This window comes from Salminus brasiliensis, chromosome 1, assembly GCF_030463535.1.
Source record: "Salminus brasiliensis chromosome 1, fSalBra1.hap2, whole genome shotgun sequence".
NCBI lineage: Eukaryota > Metazoa > Chordata > Actinopteri > Characiformes > Bryconidae > Salminus > Salminus brasiliensis.
This window is the reverse complement of record NC_132878.1, coordinates 393,779-414,629: the sequence shown is the minus strand read 5'-3', so window position 1 is coordinate 414,629 and position 20,851 is coordinate 393,779. Positions and strand designations below refer to the sequence as shown.

The window sequence follows — 20,851 nt, the reverse complement described above, 5'->3', positions numbered from 1 at the left end:
AGGATCATCTCTATATTCCTGTGAATGAATGAAGCTCTGTGCTGCTACAGAAACCAAGCCTGCTGTTCTAGTGGTTCTCCATCACACATCTGACCCGGAGGCCACGGTACCAGACAGCAGCAGGAGTGTAGACAGAGGGAATACACTCACTGTGGACTGTCTGTTCCAAGAGGATAGAGGACTACTGCAATGCTCCAGGAATCAGAGAGCACTGAAGAAAGTTACACAGTGGATCAAACCTCAGGTATTTTCAGAATTCCTTCAACACAGACATTCTGTTATAATTTAACTTTTAATTATTGTACAAATGAACAGTAATTAAGAATGCAAAATTACAGAAGAATGTTTAAAATATCTAAAATAATAGAGGGTTTGCACAACATCACAGATGCCGGGGGTCACTGTGGCCACGCACACTGAGTGGCAGTGGCAGCTGTAGCATTCAGTGTGAACGCTGCTAAAACACAAAAGCAGGAAAGAGCTGCTGTGCGACTGACTGTACAAACAGATTGAGCAGGAATCCAGTTCTGTTCTCTTATACAGACTGCTGAAGGACAAAGACCAGAGAAGCTAATGGATTATTGAAGTTCTGGAACCCAGGCACTGAAACATGTGGGAGCTCAGTGAGTGCTGAAATAACGCTCTGAGAGCAGGTGAAAAAAACAAGCTCACTGTAGTTGCCAATTTAGCAAAATGCTAAGATTGATTAGAAGGTAAATCTAGCAAAACCTGGATGAGCCTGTCTACTAAATGATCCTGAAAACAGTGAGAAACCCTCCTAAGACCATTCACTCGACTCTCAGACACGAGGCTTTATCCTCTAAAGGAGGGTAAGACTTGATCCTCAGTTAGCTGGACGTTTCTGGATACACAGTGCTGTCCATGGACCAATGGCTGTTTAGTAGTGTGGATGGATCGCTGCCTTTACCTTGAGCAGATAATCGCTTGTTTCGGTCTCAGTTTGGCCATTTTCCACAATAAAAGCTGCAGCCGTGCTTCACCACTCAGTCAGGGGGCATGTCATCAATGCATACCCTTTATTTCTACTGGATTCAATTTTATCTTTAATAAACCAAGCGCAGAAGAGTCACACCCACTACAGCCTTCAACATGGTAGATCACACTCCCTCATACTGACCCCTCACTGCACCTAAACACTGATGTTCTACCTCCCTCTTTAGGCTGGAACCCCTGGGCACAAATCGCCAGGTGAAAGACCAGACAGCACAGGTCCAGTCCCCCAGGTGAGGGTTTAGTCAGTACTCTCATTCTACACACTTTACTGCTGTTTATTTACTGAAGCAATAAACTGCACTAAAACTCTAAATGGAAACTCCACATTCAGAGAGAGCTGTAAACTGTACTCTATCATTCCCACTATCTTTCAGCGAGAGGCAGGAGAGTCTGAACCGGCAGCAGCAGAAAATGCAGGTAAGACTGCATAAAAAGCTATTCTAATACGCATTGTACACACTGTCACCTGGGGCAAAGTAAGTGTAGGCTCCAATGTTTCATCTCATATCTTAATGAGATCTGCTGGCAGTTACACACTGTGGGTTTCAGTTTTTCATTTTTTATATTTTGTTGTTTAATTAAATGTGAAAATATTACTCTCTGTTTTGGTTTGTTCATTGTTTTACATTTCCATAGTTGAAACTTGTTTTACACCAGAATCAGCAGATGTGTGAATGTATACATCATCTTTGTTAAAATACATTTAAGAAATGATACTATGGGTGAGGAGACTGGATCCATTTAGCTGACAACAAGAAGCCATAAATAAAGAAAGTAGCGGAATCCACACAGGGAGAGTAACAGAACAAGGCACAGCGTGAATCTGGAAGACTTACGTAAGCTGACAGAAAGTGAGAAAGCTGAGAACACTGAAAAAAACATTGAAGTTTAAGATAACACCGCACAAGGTGTTTGGTGGCAGGGACCCCTACCTCCTGCTCCTGTTTGTCAAACATGGGTGAAGTGAACCAAAACTGCATGATCAGGGAGAGAGACCATGAACTGGCCCCAGGGTGACCATATAGTAGGACCTCCAAGGGGTATTTAATAAGAAAAGGATCAGGATGTATGACTGTGCCATCAACTTCCTGTGAGGAGGCAGGACCTGGCTTATTAAATATCCTGGAAGTCCTAGTATTCTTCAGGGATCCCTGTGGGCCCTGGAAATACAGTATCTGCTGGGAAAGACCAGGATCACCCAGACAGTGTCCAATGCACCATGGGCCTCAAGCAAACATCAGTCTATATAAGGGTTGTGCTGTCCCACCCATGGGAACCCCAACACCAATTGTAGGTGGTGGAGCTTGGGTAAGATACAGCACGATCCTCTCGCAAATTGATCAGCCCGGTATAAGGGTAATGGGACAGAACCCAGGCACTGACCATCAATGGCCATCACTGATATGGGGTGCTGAGATTAGTAGCCAAGGTAAAGTCATAGAAGACCCAGCAGCCCCTTAATCAGTAAATAGTGTCAGGGGTTCCTTAGCATGGAACTCTTTGACTAATGTGGGCATCAAGCCAAATGGACACACTATAGTGACCTTCAGTGGTTGGCAGGTTCCGACTGGCAAGCTCATTCTTTAATATGTTGTTTAGCCCCCTCCGGAAATTGGCCTTTCCACCTCCTTACCATCTCCTGCTGCAGCTGCTCATGCCGCTCAATAGCAGTCCCCTAAAGATGTGGGGCTTTTTAACCTGATCCAACTCTGGCACCACAGAGGTTACTGTTGGTCAAATATTTCTGTAATGGGATGGTCAGGAAATGGCTCAAAAGGTAACTTGTCATGCGGCTCGTAGAGGCAGGAAGCAGAAGCGGACATACTCGCAGGTCATTTATTACATACACATGAACTAAGGCAAGACAGGAAACAACGAAACAAAAACAAGGGGACTTCTAAACACTACCCTGACAACCCCAAGAACATAAACCTAACGAGACATGGACCAGACAAACTTAAGGACATAAGCTAAGGTAACAAAAAGACACTAACTAGATACAGACATGGACACTGAAGTCACAAACTGAGTCTTCACAGAGTCCGAAGCAGGCGGGACCACCAACATAAAGTCAGAGGCAGACAGGGGAGCCGGCACAGGAGCTGAAGCGACAGGCACAGCAGGTACAGACCTATACTAACTATATACAGACATGAACTGAATTAAACAAAGTAACCGCTGGACACTGAATTCACAGTGTTATATTTTCAAAATGTTAAAAACTGTATCTATGAGATATAGAGTAATGTGTGTACACCTACACCACATCACACCCTCGTCTGAGCTGACACACAGCTGCTGAGAGCAGAACCAGGATGATAACTGTGTGTTTTCTGTTCTAGGAGACCTGAAGTTCCTGTCCTGTGTGTCTGGAAAGACTCTGGGTTCAGATGAGGGATTCATAAGAAAGCTGATAGACGGTATACCCGACCTGAAGGAGGTGTCTACTGTGGAGGAGTGTGATGTCATTCTGGCTTTCTGTCCTGTTGCCTCTCGAGCTGGAACCGACATTGAATCAGCTCTGAAGAAGCTTCAGCAGTTATCAGGTAGCAGCTGTGTGCTCAGTCTGAAGCTTTAAGGTAGAATAGTACTGTTAGGGTTTGAGGACAGTTAGGATCATCTCTATATTCCTGTGAATGAATGAAGCTCTGTGCTGCTACAGAAACCAAGCCTGCTGTTCTAGTGGTTCTCCATCACACATCTGACCCGGAGGCCATGGTACCAGACAGCAGCAGGAGTGTAGACAGAGGGAATACACTCACTGTGGACTGTCTGTTCCAAGAGGATAGAGGACTACTGCAATGCTCCAGGAATCAGAGAGCACTGAAGAAAGTTACACAGTGGATCAAACCTCAGGTATTTTCAGAATTCCTTCAACACAGACATTCTGTTATAATTTAACTTTTAATTATTGTACAAATGAACAGTAATTAAGAATGCAAAATTACAGAAGAATGTTTAAAATATCTAAAATAATAGAGGGTTTGCACAACATCACAGATGCCGGGGGTCACTGTGGCCACGCACACTGAGTGGCAGTGGCAGCTGTAGCATTCAGTGTGAACGCTGCTAAAACACAAAAGCAGGAAAGAGCTGCTGTGCGACTGACTGTACAAACAGATTGAGCAGGAATCCAGTTCTGTTCTCTTATACAGACTGCTGAAGGACAAAGACCAGAGAAGCTAATGGATTATTGAAGTTCTGGAACCCAGGCACTGAAACATGTGGGAGCTCAGTGAGTGCTGAAATAACGCTCTGAGAGCAGGTGAAAAAAACAAGCTCACTGTAGTTGCCAATTTAGCAAAATGCTAAGATTGATTAGAAGGTAAATCTAGCAAAACCTGGATGAGCCTGTCTACTAAATGATCCTGAAAACAGTGAGAAACCCTCCTAAGACCATTCACTCGACTCTCAGACACGAGGCTTTATCCTCTAAAGGAGGGTAAGACTTGATCCTCAGTTAGCTGGACGTTTCTGGATACACAGTGCTGTCCATGGACCAATGGCTGTTTAGTAGTGTGGATGGATCGCTGCCTTTACCTTGAGCAGATAATCGCTTGTTTCGGTCTCAGTTTGGCCATTTTCCACAATAAAAGCTGCAGCCGTGCTTCACCACTTAGTCAGGGGGCATGTCATCAATGCATACCCTTTATTTCTACTGGATTCAATTTTATCTTTAATAAACCAAGCGCAGAAGAGTCACACCCACTACAGCCTTCAACATGGTAGATCACACTCCCTCATACTGACCCCTCACTGCACCTAAACACTGATGTTCTACCTCCCTCTTTAGGCTGGAACCCCTGGGCACAAATCGCCAGGTGAAAGACCAGACAGCACAGGTCCAGTCCCCCAGGTGAGGGTTTAGTCAGTACTCTCATTCTACACACTTTACTGCTGTTTATTTACTGAAGCAATAAACTGCACTAAAACTCTAAATGGAAACTCCACATTCAGAGAGAGCTGTAAACTGTACTCTATCATTCCCACTATCTTTCAGCGAGAGGGAGGAGAGTCTGAACCGGCAGCAGCAGAAAATGCAGGTAAGACTGCATAAAAAGCTATTCTAATACGCATTGTACACACTGTCACCTGGGGCAAGTAAGTGTAGGCTCCAATGTTTCATCTCATATCTTAATGAGATCTGCTGGCAGTTACACACTGTGGGTTTCAGTTTTTCATTTTTTATATTTTGTTGTTTAATTAAATGTGAAAATATTACTCTCTGTTTTGGTTTGTTCATTGTTTTACATTTCCATAGTTGAAACTTGTTTTACACCAGAATCAGCAGATGTGTGAATGTATACATCATCTTTGTTAAAATACATTTAAGAAATGATACTATGGGTGAGGAGACTGGATCCATTTAGCTGACAACAAGAAGCCATAAATAAAGAAAGTAGCGGAATCCACACAGGGAGAGTAACAGAACAAGGCACAGCGTGAATCTGGAAGACTTACGTAAGCTGACAGAAAGTGAGAAAGCTGAGAACACTGAAAAAAACATTGAAGTTTAAGATAACACCGCACAAGGTGTTTGGTGGCAGGGACCCCTACCTCCTGCTCCTGTTTGTCAAACATGGGTGAAGTGAACCAAAACTGCATGATCAGGGAGAGAGACCATGAACTGGCCCCAGGGTGACCATATAGTAGGACCTCCAAGAGGTATTTAATAAGAAAAGGATCAGGATGTATGACTGTGCCATCAACTTCCTGTGAGGAGGCAGGACCTGGCTTATTAAATATCCTGGAAGTCCTAGTATTCTTCAGGGATCCCTGTGGGCCCTGGAAATACAGTATCTGCTGGGAAAGACCAGGATCACCCAGACAGTGTCCAATGCACCATGGGCCTCAAGCAAACATCAGTCTATATAAGGGTTGTGCTGTCCCACCCATGGGAACCCCAACACCAATTGTAGGTGGTGGAGCTTGGGTAAGATACAGCACGATCCTCTCGCAAATTGATCAGCCCGGTATAAGGGTAATGGGACAGAACCCAGGCACTGACCATCAATGGCCATCACTGATATGGGGTACTGAGATTAGCAGCCAAGGTAAAGTCATAGAAGACCCAGCAGCCCCTTAATCAGTAAATAGTGTCAGGGGTTCCTTAGCATGGAACTCTTTGACTAATGTGGGCATCAAGCCAAATGGACACACTATAGTGACCTTCAGTGGTTGGCAGGTTCCGACTGGCAAGCTCATTCTTTAATATGTTGTTTAGCCCCCTCCGGAAATTGGCCTTTCCACCTCCTTACCATCTCCTGCTGCAGCTGCTCATGCCGCTCAATAGCAGTCCCCTAAAGATGTGGGGCTTTTTAACCTGATCCAACTCTGGCACCACAGAGGTTACTGTTGGTCAAATATTTCTGTAATGGGATGGTCAGGAAATGGCTCAAAAGGTAACTTGTCATGCGGCTCGTAGAGGCAGGAAGCAGAAGCGGACATACTCGCAGGTCATTTATTACATACACATGAACTAAGGCAAGACAGGAATCAACGAAACAAAAACAAGGGGACTTCTAAACACTACCCTGACAAACCCAAGAACATAAACCTAACGAGACATGGACCAGACAAACTTAAGGACATAAGCTAAGGTAACAAAAAGACACTAACTAGATACAGACATGGACACTGAAGTCACAAACTGAGTCTTCACAGAGTCCGAAGCAGGCAGGACCACCAACATAAAGTCAGAGGCAGACAGGGGAGCCGGCACAGGAGCTGAAGCGACAGGCACAGCAGGTACAGACCTATACTAACTATATACAGACATGAACTGAATTAAACAAAGTAACCGCTGGACACTGAATTCACAGTATTATATTTTCAAAATGTTAAAAACTGTATCTATGAGATATAGAGTAATGTGTGTACACCTACACCACATCACACCCTCGTCTGAGCTGACACACAGCTGCTGAGAGCAGAACCAGGATGATAACTGTGTGTTTTCTGTTCTAGGAGACCTGAAGTTCCTGTCCTGTGTGTCTGGAAAGACTCTGGGTTCAGATGAGGGATTCATAAGAAAGCTGATAGACGGTAAACCCGACCTGAAGGAGGTGTCTACTGTGGAGGAGTGTGATGTCATTCTGGCTTTCTGTCCTGTTGCCTCTCGAGCTGGAACCGACATTGAATCAGCTCTGAAGAAGCTTCAGCAGTTATCAGGTAGCAGCTGTGTGCTCAGTCTGAAGCTTTAAGGTTGAATAGTACTGTTAGGGTTTGAGGACAGTTAGGATCATCTCTATATTCCTGTGAATGAATGAAGCTCTGTGCTGCTACAGAAACCAAGCCTGCTGTTCTATTGGTTCTCCATCACACATCTGACCCGGAGGCCACGGTACCAGACAGCAGCAGGAGTGTAGACAGAGGGAATACACTCACTGTGGACTGTCTGTTCCACGAGGATAGAGGACTACTGCAATGCTCCAGGAATCAGAGAGCACTGGAGAAAGTTACACAGTGGATCAAACCTCAGGTATTCAGTTTAATTTTTACATTTCTGAATCAGCAGCTGTACATAAATAATAAATGTACATAATCATCATATATTTAGGTTCTTTTAATAACAATATTAATTGTTATTATAATTATTAATATTATTGAACACCCTTGGCCAAATTACATTTTTAGTGTTTATTAGTAGCTTATCAAACATAAAAATATATTTCAAATCTTAATGCACAGTTACTTTCTCTTTCATGACTGTAATGATGCAGAGACTGGATGTAAGGGTGTAACATACTGGTTGAGGCAGGCTGCATGTGCGTAGGGACTTTATTAGAATTAAGGTAAAACTCATGGTCAGGACATGAAGGGGTCAAAACATGGGTAGGCAGGTACATCATAGGCAATTCCATAATCCAAGTCCAGATGAGGGGCGGAGCTTAGCCCTTGCACATTAAAGCTCATGTCGTGTGCATAAGCTCCCCACTGAGATGATCATTTAAATCCCGGATTAGCTCCAGGTCCAAGATCCTAATGGGCCACTGAACAGTCCACCAGGTATTGGAGATGCCTAGAGATGCCCATCCTGGACATCATACTCCCAGAATACCAATCGCTCGTACTCCCAGAATACTAATCACTCATACTCCCAGAATACTAATCACTCATACTCCCAGAATACTAATCACTCATACTCCCAGAATACTAATCACTCATACTCCCAGAATTCTTTTAGTATGAGTGATTAGTATTCTGGGAGTATGAGTGATTAGTATTCTTGGAGTATGAGTGATTAGTATTCTGGGAGTATGAGTGATTAGTATTCTGGGAGTATGAGTGATTAGTATTCTGGGAGTATGAGTGATTAATATTCTGGGAGTATGAGTGATTAGTATTCTTGGAGTATGAGTGATTAGTATTCTGGGAGTATGAGTGATTAGTATTCTGGGAGTTTGAGTGATTAGTATTCTGGGAGTATTAGTGATTAGTATTCTGGGAGTATGAGTGATTAGTATTCTGGGAGTATGAGTGATTAGTATTCTGGGAGTATGAGTGATTAGTATTCTGGGAGTATGAGTGATTAGAGTTCTGGGAGTATGAGTGATTAGTATTCTGGGAGTATGAGTGATTAGTATTCTGGGAGTATGAGTGATTAGTAGGAAAATAGTTGCTGGTGAATGGTTCCCACAGTCTCCCACAGTCCTGTGACCTACATATCATAGAATATTTGTGACCAGGCCTTAAACAAGCTGGACAGCAATTACCTGAAAGTATCTCAGTCTCTTTCTGAAAAGACTAGACTAAATCCAACTCCAACAAACTGAAAAACCTTTAGTGGTTACAAGCTGCAAATTACAGCATTACTAAATCCTGACTCTGTAAGATGTCCAGACTTTTGCACAAGCCCCCCTGATGATTTGGCTTTGATTGTTGTTGAAAGACAGAGTGACTGTGTGTTAGGAGTTACTGTAAATATTATGTTTGATTAGCTACAGAAGTTGTTTATTACTATTAAAAAACAATGAAATGTTTAATTTGGCCAAGGGTGCCCAAACTTTCACATTCAACTTTACATACACTACAGTACAGTACGTATTTACAGTACATACAATAGTCTCTACAGTATACTGGTGTATAAAACTGTTCTGCTGCTTTCTCTTTAGATGAAACCTGATGTACCAGGACCCACAGCTGATGAGGTGAGTCTGTTTAGAGCATTAACTACTGTAAACCAATGACATCTGCCAACCAATAGAAATGCTCCAAAATGACTTAATTTTACATTGACTCTCATTAAAAATGAATGAGGTGTTTTTCTTCTTCTGTAAATCTGCTGTTCTATATTTTATATATAGACACCTAGAGATCAGCAATTCCTTCTTACAATTCCTTCCTTACTATTTTCCACCAGACACAGAAAGCAGAACTGGAGAAGCTGAAGCGAGGTGAGTGAAGAATCAACATCAGTGTAATATCAGCTATAGCTCCTGTAACACTCAGTAACTACAGCTAATTCTAGTCTAATGCCTTTCACACTATCAGATCCCCAAATCCCACACAGACACAGACATCTGATAAAGAATGACTAGGAGAAACAACGACCTCGATACAATTAAACACACACATACGAGTTACCAAGCATACTGATGTGTTCACCTCTCTATTTCAGAATGCTTTTTACTTCCTTATTAACCCTTTAAAGCCACATCATATATATTTAAGTTTTGGAGATGTCTGAAATAAGGATCATGTGTATTTTAAAAATATCTTAGATATAACATTAAATAGATATTTTATCATCTTAAATAATTATTTAATTACAAATACACAAAACAACACAATCTAATGTCATGGCGTGTACGGCCAGACACGCAGAGATGACCGTAACCGTAATAAAACACAAAACAGGTGCTAATGAAAACCAATGTGCAGCAACTAAGAGTCAACGGAGAACACAACAAAATGGCAAACAAGACGGAAAAAACAACAAACCTGGGACTGGGAGGAGCAGGGAACTGAGCTTGAATATAAATCCAAACCAGGGGAGAACTAAGGTAGGGCTAGAACTTAAAGCCACAAGCAGTGCTTGGGCAACGGGGGTATAAACAAACTGAGGACAGAGCCATGCTCTGTAAACTAACAGGGGTAGAAAACAAGGCCAACCTATCCTGAACATGCAGAGTACTGCCTAGAACTTAGGTTGCCTTGGAACCTGAGCAGGAAGCGAACGTACCTCGCTTGCCTCTAGAATCAGACAGTAAACCACTCCTGAACCTGAATCACAAACTCTCGCCAACATGAACACACCAATACCGCTCTGTGAGGAATCACAGAGCGTCATGGAGATTCATGGAGAGTCAATTCATGGCAAGGAACACTAGCATTGGTGCTCCTTAAATGCTCCCAGTCCCAGGTGAAACACATGAACAATGAATGAAACGTAATCAACATAAAACGAATACGGATAAACACAAATGAACCCAAACAACCCAGAAGTGAGGAGGAAGTCCTTATTTGGGCCTGTGGGCAGCGGCTTGGAATTGCCCCGGGGGACGGTGTCATAACGAGGTCCTGACATCTAACACATTCAATAAATAATAATTCATTACATGAGTAGGGGGGCAGTGGTGGCTCAGCGGTTAGCGTGCCATGCTATCGATAACAGGGTTGTGGGTTCGATTCCCGGGCTCTGCAAGCTGCCACTGTTGGGCCCTTGAGCAAGGCCCTTTACCACCTCTGCTCTCCAGGCGCAGAGTTGGCTGCCCACCGCTCTGTGTGTGTGTGTGTGTGTGTGTGTGTGTGTGTGTGTGTGTGTGTGTGTTCACTACCACAGATTGGTTAAATGCAGAGGACACATACGTGCAGCTTTACCTTTTAAGAAGTTAAATGTTTTCTTCACCCTGGTGGATTATTCAGACACCAAAAAAATACATACAGACTTTAAGTTAAGTAAATGGTTTGAGTAAAATGTTATAGGAAACTTAAAGTTAACAATTTTGTTTTATCTGTTTTAGTTTGTTTAATAAAAACTGTCATGAGCTTATATTCCTGTATCAAATACAATACAAAATAAAAGTCCCACATGCTCTTTAATTTCCTTTTGCAATAATTAGAACTGTCTCGCTGTTATTTGATTGTCTAGGCTTTAAGGTGCTAAACATGGCAAGCATGCCATGGATACATGTGTTTATATTTTATTGTTCAAATATAACAGAATGGAAAAATATATAAATAGCAGTAATTTATTTTAAGCCATTTCCAATTTTACTTCTAGTGATAGATAACAGTAAACATGCCACAAAACTGTATTTGTGAAAATCATACTCGGTTGGGAGCAGATTTGTGTAAATTGTGTTGTGATTATGTTCACATTTTACAGAGATTACAAAGAAGGACAATGAATTAAAAAATATAAAGGAAAATCTGCTAAAGGTAGCGAAACAACGACTGGAGAATTATGGTAAGTCATCAAGTGTAAGAACAAAGTATTGTTTGATACATAGCATACTGCCTGTATTCATATAAAGAAATTAAATAAATACTTCATTATACATTTAGGGATCATTTCAAATCTTCCTATATATGACTAAAGCAATAAGATAATGTTAATGTTAACATCTTAACATTACTATAGTATTAGACATATTATATATTATTATACATTGACTTTCAGCTGCAGAATGCTGATGTATTAGCTGTCTTACCTCTAACAGCAGTCTCAAAGGGGTACTAAAATAAATCCCTGTACATCTCTGTAAATACACAATAAATGAATGGTATAAATAGTAGGATGTATGTATTGGGGGTGTGGGTAACATACTAACACCATTAAGTATTTAAAGAAATTGCCAATAGACCTCTGAATACACAGAACAAAGTACAGGGAAGTGGACCTCAGGACCTCAATGCGAAAACAAAAAAAATATTTTATTTATTATGAAGTATTTCATTCAGTACTTCTTTAAAGCAATGTTTACTTAAACTAACATCATAATTATACTGTCTCAAAAATGACTTAACATATGTTTCCTGGGCAGAGACTGTATTGATTTTGAATTGATTTTGTCCTAAATGTTGCAGATGAGACAGTGTCATTGGAGCAAGGTGAAAACATGTCTGAAGTCCTGGAAGAAGCTCTGAATAATAAAAGTAAGTCATTTAGAAGTAATTTCAGAGTCTAAGAACATTTTATAATGTTTTCACTAAAACGACAAAAAAGACACATTACCGTACACTGATATTTCAGCTTTTCCTATTTTTAAATACAAGATCAGGAAGCTAGCTGGTTAGTGTTGTCTAGTAGAGCTAGCTATGCGGTTATAATATAGGAGGAGCATGTATGACTGTGCTTTCAATTCAAAAGCTAGACCACCAAAGAACACATAGCATGTGATTGGTCAGACTGTGATCCAGTACTAAAAACTAGATTTAGAAAGTCAAGTCAGATTTATTTGTAGAGCTTTTTATAACTGTTGTCGTCACAAAGCAGCTTTACATAATTAGTAAATAATGAAAGACTGAGACAAAGAAGAAAGAAGAAATAACGTAAGAAGACATGAAGAATCAAAGACCCCCAGTGAGCAAGCCAACGGCGACAGTGGCAAGGAAAAACTCCCTCAGAGCTGAAGGAAGAAACCTTGGGAGGAACCAAGACTCACAAGGGGGATCCGACCCGTCCTCCTCTGATCAGAACTATTTAAACATTAATGATACAAATTACCAAACCAGATACAATAGATAGTTAAAAATGGTGATATTAATAGCGCAGATAGTTACGAGTCCATTTAGGTTTAACAGGGTCATTAAACATGTAGTAGTGGTAAGAAGGTGTGTAGCTGGTCTGGTATGGGTGATAGTGGGGGTGGGGCCTGCTGGTTGGACTGGTAGGTGGCAGCTGGTCTGACGCAAGTAGGGGACCTCAGCGGTCAGTCTTCCAGCAGGTCGGGCTGGGTAACCATTTACTGGGAGAAGGTAAAGTTAGTTCTGAGAGGATTTTATAGAGATCAGAGAATGTTGAGCAGTATCAGAGTGTGTCTGACGACTCCGGTAGGTCTGATTATAACAATCTAATTTAAAGGAGAGAGCCAGAAGGTAACACGGACACGGGCGTACCCTGAGAACACCAGCATCTATCTGCTCCACCGTCCACAAACCTGAGTGATGGTGTGTAAGCAGCGAGACGACAGCTCCTGCATCTCAGTGTACTACAATTCCCTGTGTCCTCGAACCCCTGGACCTTCAACCTTTATCTAAAAAACATTAATTACCAAAAGCTGAACTAAACAGATGAGTTTCAGCCTAGATTTAAAGACTGAGACTGTGTCTGAGTCCCCAACATTATCTGGAAGGTCATTCCAGAGTTGGGGGCTTTATTAGAAAAGGCTCCTCCCCCCAATTTTGGGAACGAGTAAGAGTCCAGCACCCTGAGATCTTAGTAGTCTTGATGGTTCATAATCAGTAATAAGATCCTGCAGGTACTCAGGAGCGAGGCCATGTAGGGCTTTATATGTTAATAGAAGAATTTTATAATCAGTGCTGAACTGAACTGGGAGCAGTGCAGTGCTGATAGAACTGGACTGATATGGTCAGATGTTCTAGGTTTAGTAAGAACCCTGACTGCAGTGTTCTGAAGCAGCTGAAGTTTATTGAGGTTCCTGCTGGAACAACCTGACAGTGGTGCATTACAGTAATCCAGTCTTGAGGTGATAAAAGCATGTACTAGCTTTTCTGCGTCCTGTAGAGAGGAGGAGTTTCTTAGTTTGTAGATGTTCCTAAGCTGCATAAAGGCTGTTCTACTAATATTAGCTATATGTTGCTCAAATGATAAATCTGAGTCGAATGTGATGCCAAGATTTTTAGCTGCTAAACCAGGAATGATGGAAGCATCAGAGAAGTCTAACATTAAGTCTGAGAGTTTATTTCTAGAGTCTTTTGGACCTAAAAGGAGAAGCTGGGTTTTGTCACTGTTGAGGAGAAGTGTGTGACATCCAGAGTTTTATATCCTTTACACAGTCGTCCATTTTCTGTAATCTAGATTTATCATCAGGTTTGGCTGAAATATAGAGCTGTGTGTCATCTGCAGAACAGTGGAAATTAACACCATGTCTGCTTATAACTGAGCCCAGTGGTAACATGTATAATGTAAATAATAGCGGTCCTAGAATAGAGCCTTGAGGAACTCCATATCTTACTTCTGTGTAATTTGAAGATAAATCTTTTATCTTTATAATCTGATAGAGTTCAGTTAGATATGATCTGAACCAAGATAGAACTGTTCCTGTGATTCCAACCATGTTCTCTAATCTTTCTAGTAGAATAGTGTGATCTACTGTATCAGAGGCTGCACTGAGGTCTAGTAGGGCTGTTGAATCTGCCTGGCTTTTAGGAAGTTTAGAGATCTCAGTAAAAAGAACTCTGGGATTGTTTTAGTTTTTCTGGATCAGTGAGGTCAAATACGCTGAGCGAGCTTTAATGAGAGTCTTTCTATATTAACTAAGGCCGTCCTTCCACGCAGAGTGGAACTCCTCTAGTTTGGTGGTCCGCCGTTTCCCCTCTAGTTTCCGCACTGTTTGTTTTAAGGTAGGAGTTTGATCACTGGACCACGGTGCGAGCCTTTACTGCCTCCTCATTTCACTTTTAAACGCTGCTACTTTGTCTAAGATTGATGGAAGGAGGTTTTCTAGATCTTCTGTTAATGTAACGAGCTCCGTTTGGTCTGACGGAGGGTAAGATAAGGTGGATTGGGGGGGGGGGGTTCTCAGTAAACTGTACAGCGGTCATTGGGGTCACTGAGCGCTTTAGACAGTGTCGGGGGACAAATGAACATTTAGCCTAAGATGAAGCTCAAAGGAGATCAGATAATGGTCTGATATGACTGAGCTCTGAGGTAGAATATTCAGATGATCAATGCTAAAACCCAGGATCAGGACTAGATCTAGAGTATGGTTACAGTGATGTGTGGGTCCAGTTACAGTTTGTGTGATTCTGACAGAATCTAAGATCGACGCCTTTGTTAATGGATGGTCTGCTTTTTCTAAATGAATATTAAAGTCTCCTACTATTATAACTTTGTCTCTGCAGCAAAATCACTAAATTCTTTTAAACATTCAGAGTCGGCCCTGGAGGCCTATAGATATGAATCAGTGTGAAAGTATTTTTATTAGTGTCTGGATTTGATATATTAATGTAGAGAAGCTCAAAAGAAGTGAAGGTGTTACAGTGCTGTTGAATAATCTCTAGTGCATTCTGGGAGATTATACATACTCCACCTCCTCTGCCTGATAATCTAGGGCTATGTACATATTTATAGCCTGTGGGGGGCGCTTCATTTAGAGCTATATATTGATCAGGGCTAATCCAGGTTTCAGTGAGGAGAAAACATCTAGTTTCTGATCACATATCATTTCATTTCTGATCACTAGGCACTATCAGTCTAGGCACTGGAACACATCTACAGTCACACATGCAGGAAGACAGTCTACTCCCAAACGTCCCAAAAGTGAAGAAAATAAACAGATTGCATGTTTACTCAATTAATATCAGTTTAATCCAGATTTCAATTCCCTGTCAACTTTTTTTTGTTCGTTTTGCTGTTTTTTGACATTTTTATTGATAGAGAGGAGAAGTCTAGAGCGAGGGTGCGGGGTAATGATGTCACTTTCACAGCTGGTCTTCCAAATATGAAAAAAAAACAGGAAATGGAGGGGCTTCTAGTTCACAAGTATTGCATTTTAAGCTCAAAAACATCAGTAGGTATCACCTCAGAAGGTATTGGACACCCCTAGCCACATTCATGTTTTACTCAGATCAGCTTCAGCAGGTTTGTTTCTAGTCACTGAAATAGAAACAGGGAAGAATGTGCTTACACCCAAAGCAAGAGAAAAACTTCAGCATATTTGTGCCAAAATGTCCCTGCATTCTGCTAACCCTGCATTTCTGTTTAATAATTAGTCCTCTAAATTATTTATTCACTAGTTCATTTCAGGGAATTCAAATATTGTAAAACATAAGTTCATAAAAGGTATTTTTTGTTAATTTAATTCAAGAAGATAAACGGTCATATTTTATGTTCAATTATTTCAAGCCTTTTTTCTGATTTTCATGACATATAAGCCATAAAGCCCTTTTAAGTGAATTTATGATAAAGGAATGTACCTTTGCACAATATATTAACTATTTTAACCATATTTTAACCATAATTCAGTGTACACTGAATTATGGATCTTGCAGCTATAGTTTGTTTTTTGTTTTTTTTTACCTGTTTTTTGCAACTTTGCTCACATTAACAGCAGATATTTTATATTAGATCAGTTTCTCCCCAACATCTAGAAAACATCTCAATGCCACTTCTGTAAAGTAATCAGACTGTATTCCTGATATCTGTGACTTAATCAGATTCATAATTAAGATGATATAATTAAGATCAATAGATTGTGTTTACGTGATCAGAAATGCTTAATCAGATTACCCTGATTATGTTTGCATCTTTATTCAAATATTCAAATATTTCATGCAAAATGTGTGCACATACAAAATACCTATGGAATATTACAGTATGAAATATTTGTATTTTGTCTGTTTCCCTCTAAGATTCTTGTAGTCTTATTTTCGAACTGAAGTTGGTGAGGATAGACACCATCCAGAGACGGGTGGAGGCTAACCAGACTGAATCATCTACAGCTCCAACACTGGAGGAGAACACTCAGCACACAAAGGAAGAAATGGAGGCAAAATTCATTTATGCCACTGTCCCAGAACTGCAACTTAAAATTCAGATCCCAAAGGTTACAATTCAGAACATTCAGAAAAAAAGTGAGAGACAGCCTCAATCTCAAAATTACAGGGTTAATCAGGAAAATACCACTTCAGGTACTGGGGAACAGACAGAGGGTGAGAGTACTGAAAACACTGATTTGAGTACTGGGGAACAGTCGGAGGGTGAGAGTACTGAAAACACTGGTTTGAGTACTGGGGAACAGTCGGAGGGTGAGAGTACTGAAAACACTGGTTTGAGTACTGGGGAACAGGCGGATGGTAAGAGTATTCTAAAGACTGGTTTGAGTACTGGGGAACAGGCGGAGGGTGAGAGTACTGAAAACACTGGTTTGAGTACTGGGGAACAGACAGAGGGTGAGAGTACTGAAAACACTGGTTTGGGTGCTGGGGAACAGGCGGAGGGTGAGAGTACTGAAAACACTGGTTTGAGTACTGGGGAACAGGCGGATGGTAAGAGTACTGAAAACACTGGTTTGAGTACTGGGGAACGGGCGGAGGGTAAGAGTACTGAAAACACTGGTTTGAGTACTGGGGAACGGGCGGAGGGTGAGAGTACTGAAAAGACTGGAGGTGGAAGACTTGTTTAGTTGTTTATGGTTTTACAGTAGTCTATTTAGTTTAATTATGTAGCTTAGTTAGTGTTATTTTTAGGTATTAGATAATCTCCACTAGGTTTAGCTTTAGTAAAATGTTACTTACTGCTATTAGCGTAGCTTGTTCTAATTGCTGACCTCTAGCTCTGGCTTTTCAGTAAAATCAACAAACAATATCCAATAAATCAAGAATAAAATAAAATACAATTGAGGGTTAAATCATCAAATAAAACATGAAAAAGGAAGAGTGTGTCACAGGCTCTTAATCCTAGCCCTGCCACAGAACCAGGGAGTTCAGAATGAAGTCAAGACTGGTCAGATCTGTTGGGTCAGTTGCTTTGGATGGCTCACCATCAAAGTTCACCGAAGGGTTCTGAGTTGAAGTGAGGAAATCCACTCTCCAGGATTCCTGATGCTCTCAAAAAAACCCAGACCTCTGGGATAAATGTGCAGCTTCTGGTCCCTTTTTCTGAATAATACTTTTTAGCAACAGGCTAACTGGCAGCTCTCAGCTTCCACCAGGGCATGATCAGAGAAGAAGGGGCGCTCTCTGCTGCACTAGTCATACCCAATCAGCAGCAGCTGAGGCGGGACAAACTAATCTCTCCTGTATGATTGGCTGCAGCACATCAGACTCAGCTTGATTAACCTAACATCTAAACTGCTGAGGAGATTTAAACTGAGAAATCTGTGTCTCATGAAATGAGGTTTACACGATGTTAAAAGGCCCTGGCAAAGAGGTCAGACAAAGATCAATCCTATAGACTATTGTGACTGTCTGATTTAAGACCATTAGTTCTGGACCACTGAGCAAAGAGAGGGGTGGGTTGTGATATGATTACCACTTCATGTTGAGGTAAATTCTACATGTAGGCCATTGGCTGGAAATAGCCAGTACATGGAGGAGAGCCTTACTGATGTCTTGGGAGCTTCTAGCAGAGACTTCAGTGAGGGACCAACGTATGACCCTGTCTAAAAGGAGACGGTTAGTAAAAGGAATTTTACAGTGCTAAGGTGAGTATTGTTGTGCAAATCACACAAATGGTGAATTAATCAATATTTATTGTGCTTCTCTACAAAGACGGGTTACAAAAAAAAAGTCATCTGGAGTGACCCCGATAAAAAAAACAACAATTTACATCTGTTCCCTGATTTTCCCTACATTGTATGTTCAATAAGGTCTGGGTGCACATGGATTCTACTTATCTGCCTGACTCTGCACTGTTATAATGTACTAGTAATATAGTAATATCAGTAACAGTAATATCTGTACCTGACACATTTCAATTATGTGTAATGTGTGTAATTGTCCATCATAGCCCACACTCCTGTCAGGTGTGCCTCACTTGTGTCATATATCTGACATATATATACTTTTACGTCCCTATGTCTGTCTCTGTTCCTGTCCCCATTAACAACTGTCCAGTCTTCTGTCCAGAGCTCTTATCTCCTGTCCTGTCTGTCTGCCCATTCAGTCACTAGTCCAGTCTCTTGTCCAGTCCCCCTGTTCAGGTGTTCAGTTTCCCTTCAGACCCTGTGTCCAATCTTTAGACACAATCTTCGGACTCCGTAACATGGGATCTAAAATGACCAATATTATGTTTCCAAGGAGGAGGAGGAGGTAAAATCAGGATGAATGCTTTATGATTTTTTAATGGTGGCCATCAAGGATTTTGTCAGCCAGCCAGAGAACTAGAGCAGGGGCTGGCAGCCTATTTATAGGCTCAGTGAGTATGTAGATTGAGTATCATTCACATGGCAGTAAGACTAAAGGCATTGCTTTGTAATGAGGCATTGCTTTCTGATGAGGTTGCCAAATTTAAGCATTAAGTACTAAAGAGTAACAGGCCAAGGACGGAGCCCTGAGGAACACCATGTGGAAGACTAGAGGGAGCCAATTTAAACCTGTAATTAAGACAAATTCATTTCTATAAGAAATATGATTAGAACCACATGAGTGCAGGGACAGTGACCCAGCAAAGTATTCAAGTCCACCCAAATTCAAAAGTTATTGGAAGAAAGATGCTTGCTCAACTCTGTAGGCTCAGCACATTCTGGCATTAAAAGGGAAGGTTAGAAATAGGCCTGTGTTATCACAGGAATGATAGCAGCCAATATCAGAGCTGGTTTTAGAAGACATAAGAAAGGAAGACAAGCTTTAACATGTGCGGTGGGCATCCAGATGATTGGTAGTAGCTTTAGCTGTCTTAATAAGCTTGGCAAACACATTTTTATCCATAAGGGCAATATTAAAAAAGGACCTGTACGCCACCAGGAGGCACTAGAGGTTAGTTTGTGCATAGAGAAAAACAACCACTGTCTGTACCTCTGTCTGTGTTTTTATGGCCACGGTGGAGCAGTGAGTGCAGTCAGATGGCCTCATTAACTTCTTCCAGCCATGTGTCTCTGAGCCAATTGGTTTAAGGCTATTAACAACAATGGTGCTTAATGGACAGCTCTAACATTCAGGACAGCTAAAGGCATTACCACGGTACGCACTACACAACTAGCAACAGGCGGTGGTGCTATTGTACAAGTAGCTATAGTTTTTTATAGCTGCTCAATCAATGCTTGTGACCGGTACTACAGTACAGTGCCCTACATACTTTTTGGTACAAGCATTATTTTAAGTACATTTTTATAATCTTTTATAAACTATAATCTGGCCATTCTGTTTAGTGGTTTGTGGTGTCTTTAAAAGTCTTTTGTTTTAACTATTTCCTATATCTAAGTTTCAACATTAATCTCTTAATTTGCGCAAAAAAAAAAATTAATTACAACGTTAAAAAAATGGAAGTTTACCAATTATGACCCCAGCACCACACTGCCTGCCACTGCCTGCCTGTCAAATACAAAGAAAAGAAAAAAACAACCTTGCGCTACATGTGACAATTCCTCTACATGTGGTCTATCCAGACCAGAAAGGTTGTTTTGCTCCTTCAAGCCAGTGTCTCCACTCCTCTAGCGCGAGCTTGATCACCAGTAATTCATGGTCACCAACATCGTAATTCCGCTCAGCAGGGTGAGGCGGTGGGAGAAGTAGGCGCAGGGGTGCAGCCTTTGGCCAGGCCCAGACCACTGAGAGAGGACTGCACCCACGCCTACCTCAGAGGCGTCCACCTCTACTATGAACGGAAGTTCCAGGTCAGGCAACTGGAAAACTGAGGCCATGGTCAACGGGTGCCTTAGGGTGTCAAACGTTTCCTGGGCTTCCATGGACCAGATGAACGTCTTCCTCGTCAAAGCAGTCAAGGGGCTGCCGCGGAGCCCAAATTCCTCATGAATCAGCGGAAGAAGTTGGCAAAACCCAGGAAGCGCTGGACAAGGCGTACATACATTTTTCACAGCCTTGATTTTGGCCTGGTCCATGCACAGGGTGTTGTGGGACATGACAATGCCCAAAAAGAAGATTGTCTGTGCATGGAACTGTTTTTCCAGTTTGATGAACAGGTGGTTCTCCAGGAGCAAGTGGAGAACCCACCGGACGTAGGAGACGTGATCGTCTACTATAGATGAGG

The 20,851-nt window shown here is 41.6% G+C and overlaps 1 protein-coding gene across 2 annotated transcripts; it reads left to right on the top strand.

Moving 5' to 3' along the window:
• The first annotated feature begins 27 nt into the window (after positions 1–27).
• On the top strand, positions 28–20,687 carry LOC140561702 (uncharacterized). 2 transcript variants are annotated; one of them, XM_072687034.1, is made up of 16 exons: positions 28–244; positions 1,182–1,244; positions 1,389–1,431; positions 3,054–3,137; positions 3,357–3,560; positions 3,677–3,870; positions 4,808–4,870; positions 5,015–5,057; positions 6,679–6,762; positions 6,985–7,185; positions 7,302–7,495; positions 9,129–9,164; positions 9,377–9,410; positions 11,345–11,425; positions 12,046–12,114; positions 16,555–20,687. In XM_072687034.1, the coding sequence occupies exons 1-16, from the start codon at positions 29–31 to the stop codon at positions 17,325–17,327; spliced, it is 2,382 nt and encodes a 793-aa protein (XP_072543135.1). In that variant the 5' UTR covers position 28; the 3' UTR covers positions 17,328–20,687. The 2 variants fall into 2 exon arrangements, with proteins under 2 accessions (XP_072543135.1, XP_072543063.1); XM_072686962.1 differs by having other exon boundaries at positions 6,982–7,185; positions 16,555–20,685.
• The last annotated feature ends 164 nt before the right edge of the window (positions 20,688–20,851 follow it).

Excerpts from the sequence above, each read along its gene's own strand:
- LOC140561702 (XM_072686962.1), top strand. The coding sequence starts at position 29 with ATGAAGCTCTGTGCTGCTACAGAAACCAAGCCTGCTGTTCTAGTGGTT. Across the intron at positions 5,058-6,678 it reads GGCAGCAGCAGAAAATGCAG|AGTCCGAAGCAGGCAGGACC; the intron begins GTAAGACTGCAT and ends GAGTCTTCACAG. Across the intron at positions 11,426-12,045 it reads ACAACGACTGGAGAATTATG|ATGAGACAGTGTCATTGGAG; the intron begins GTAAGTCATCAA and ends TAAATGTTGCAG.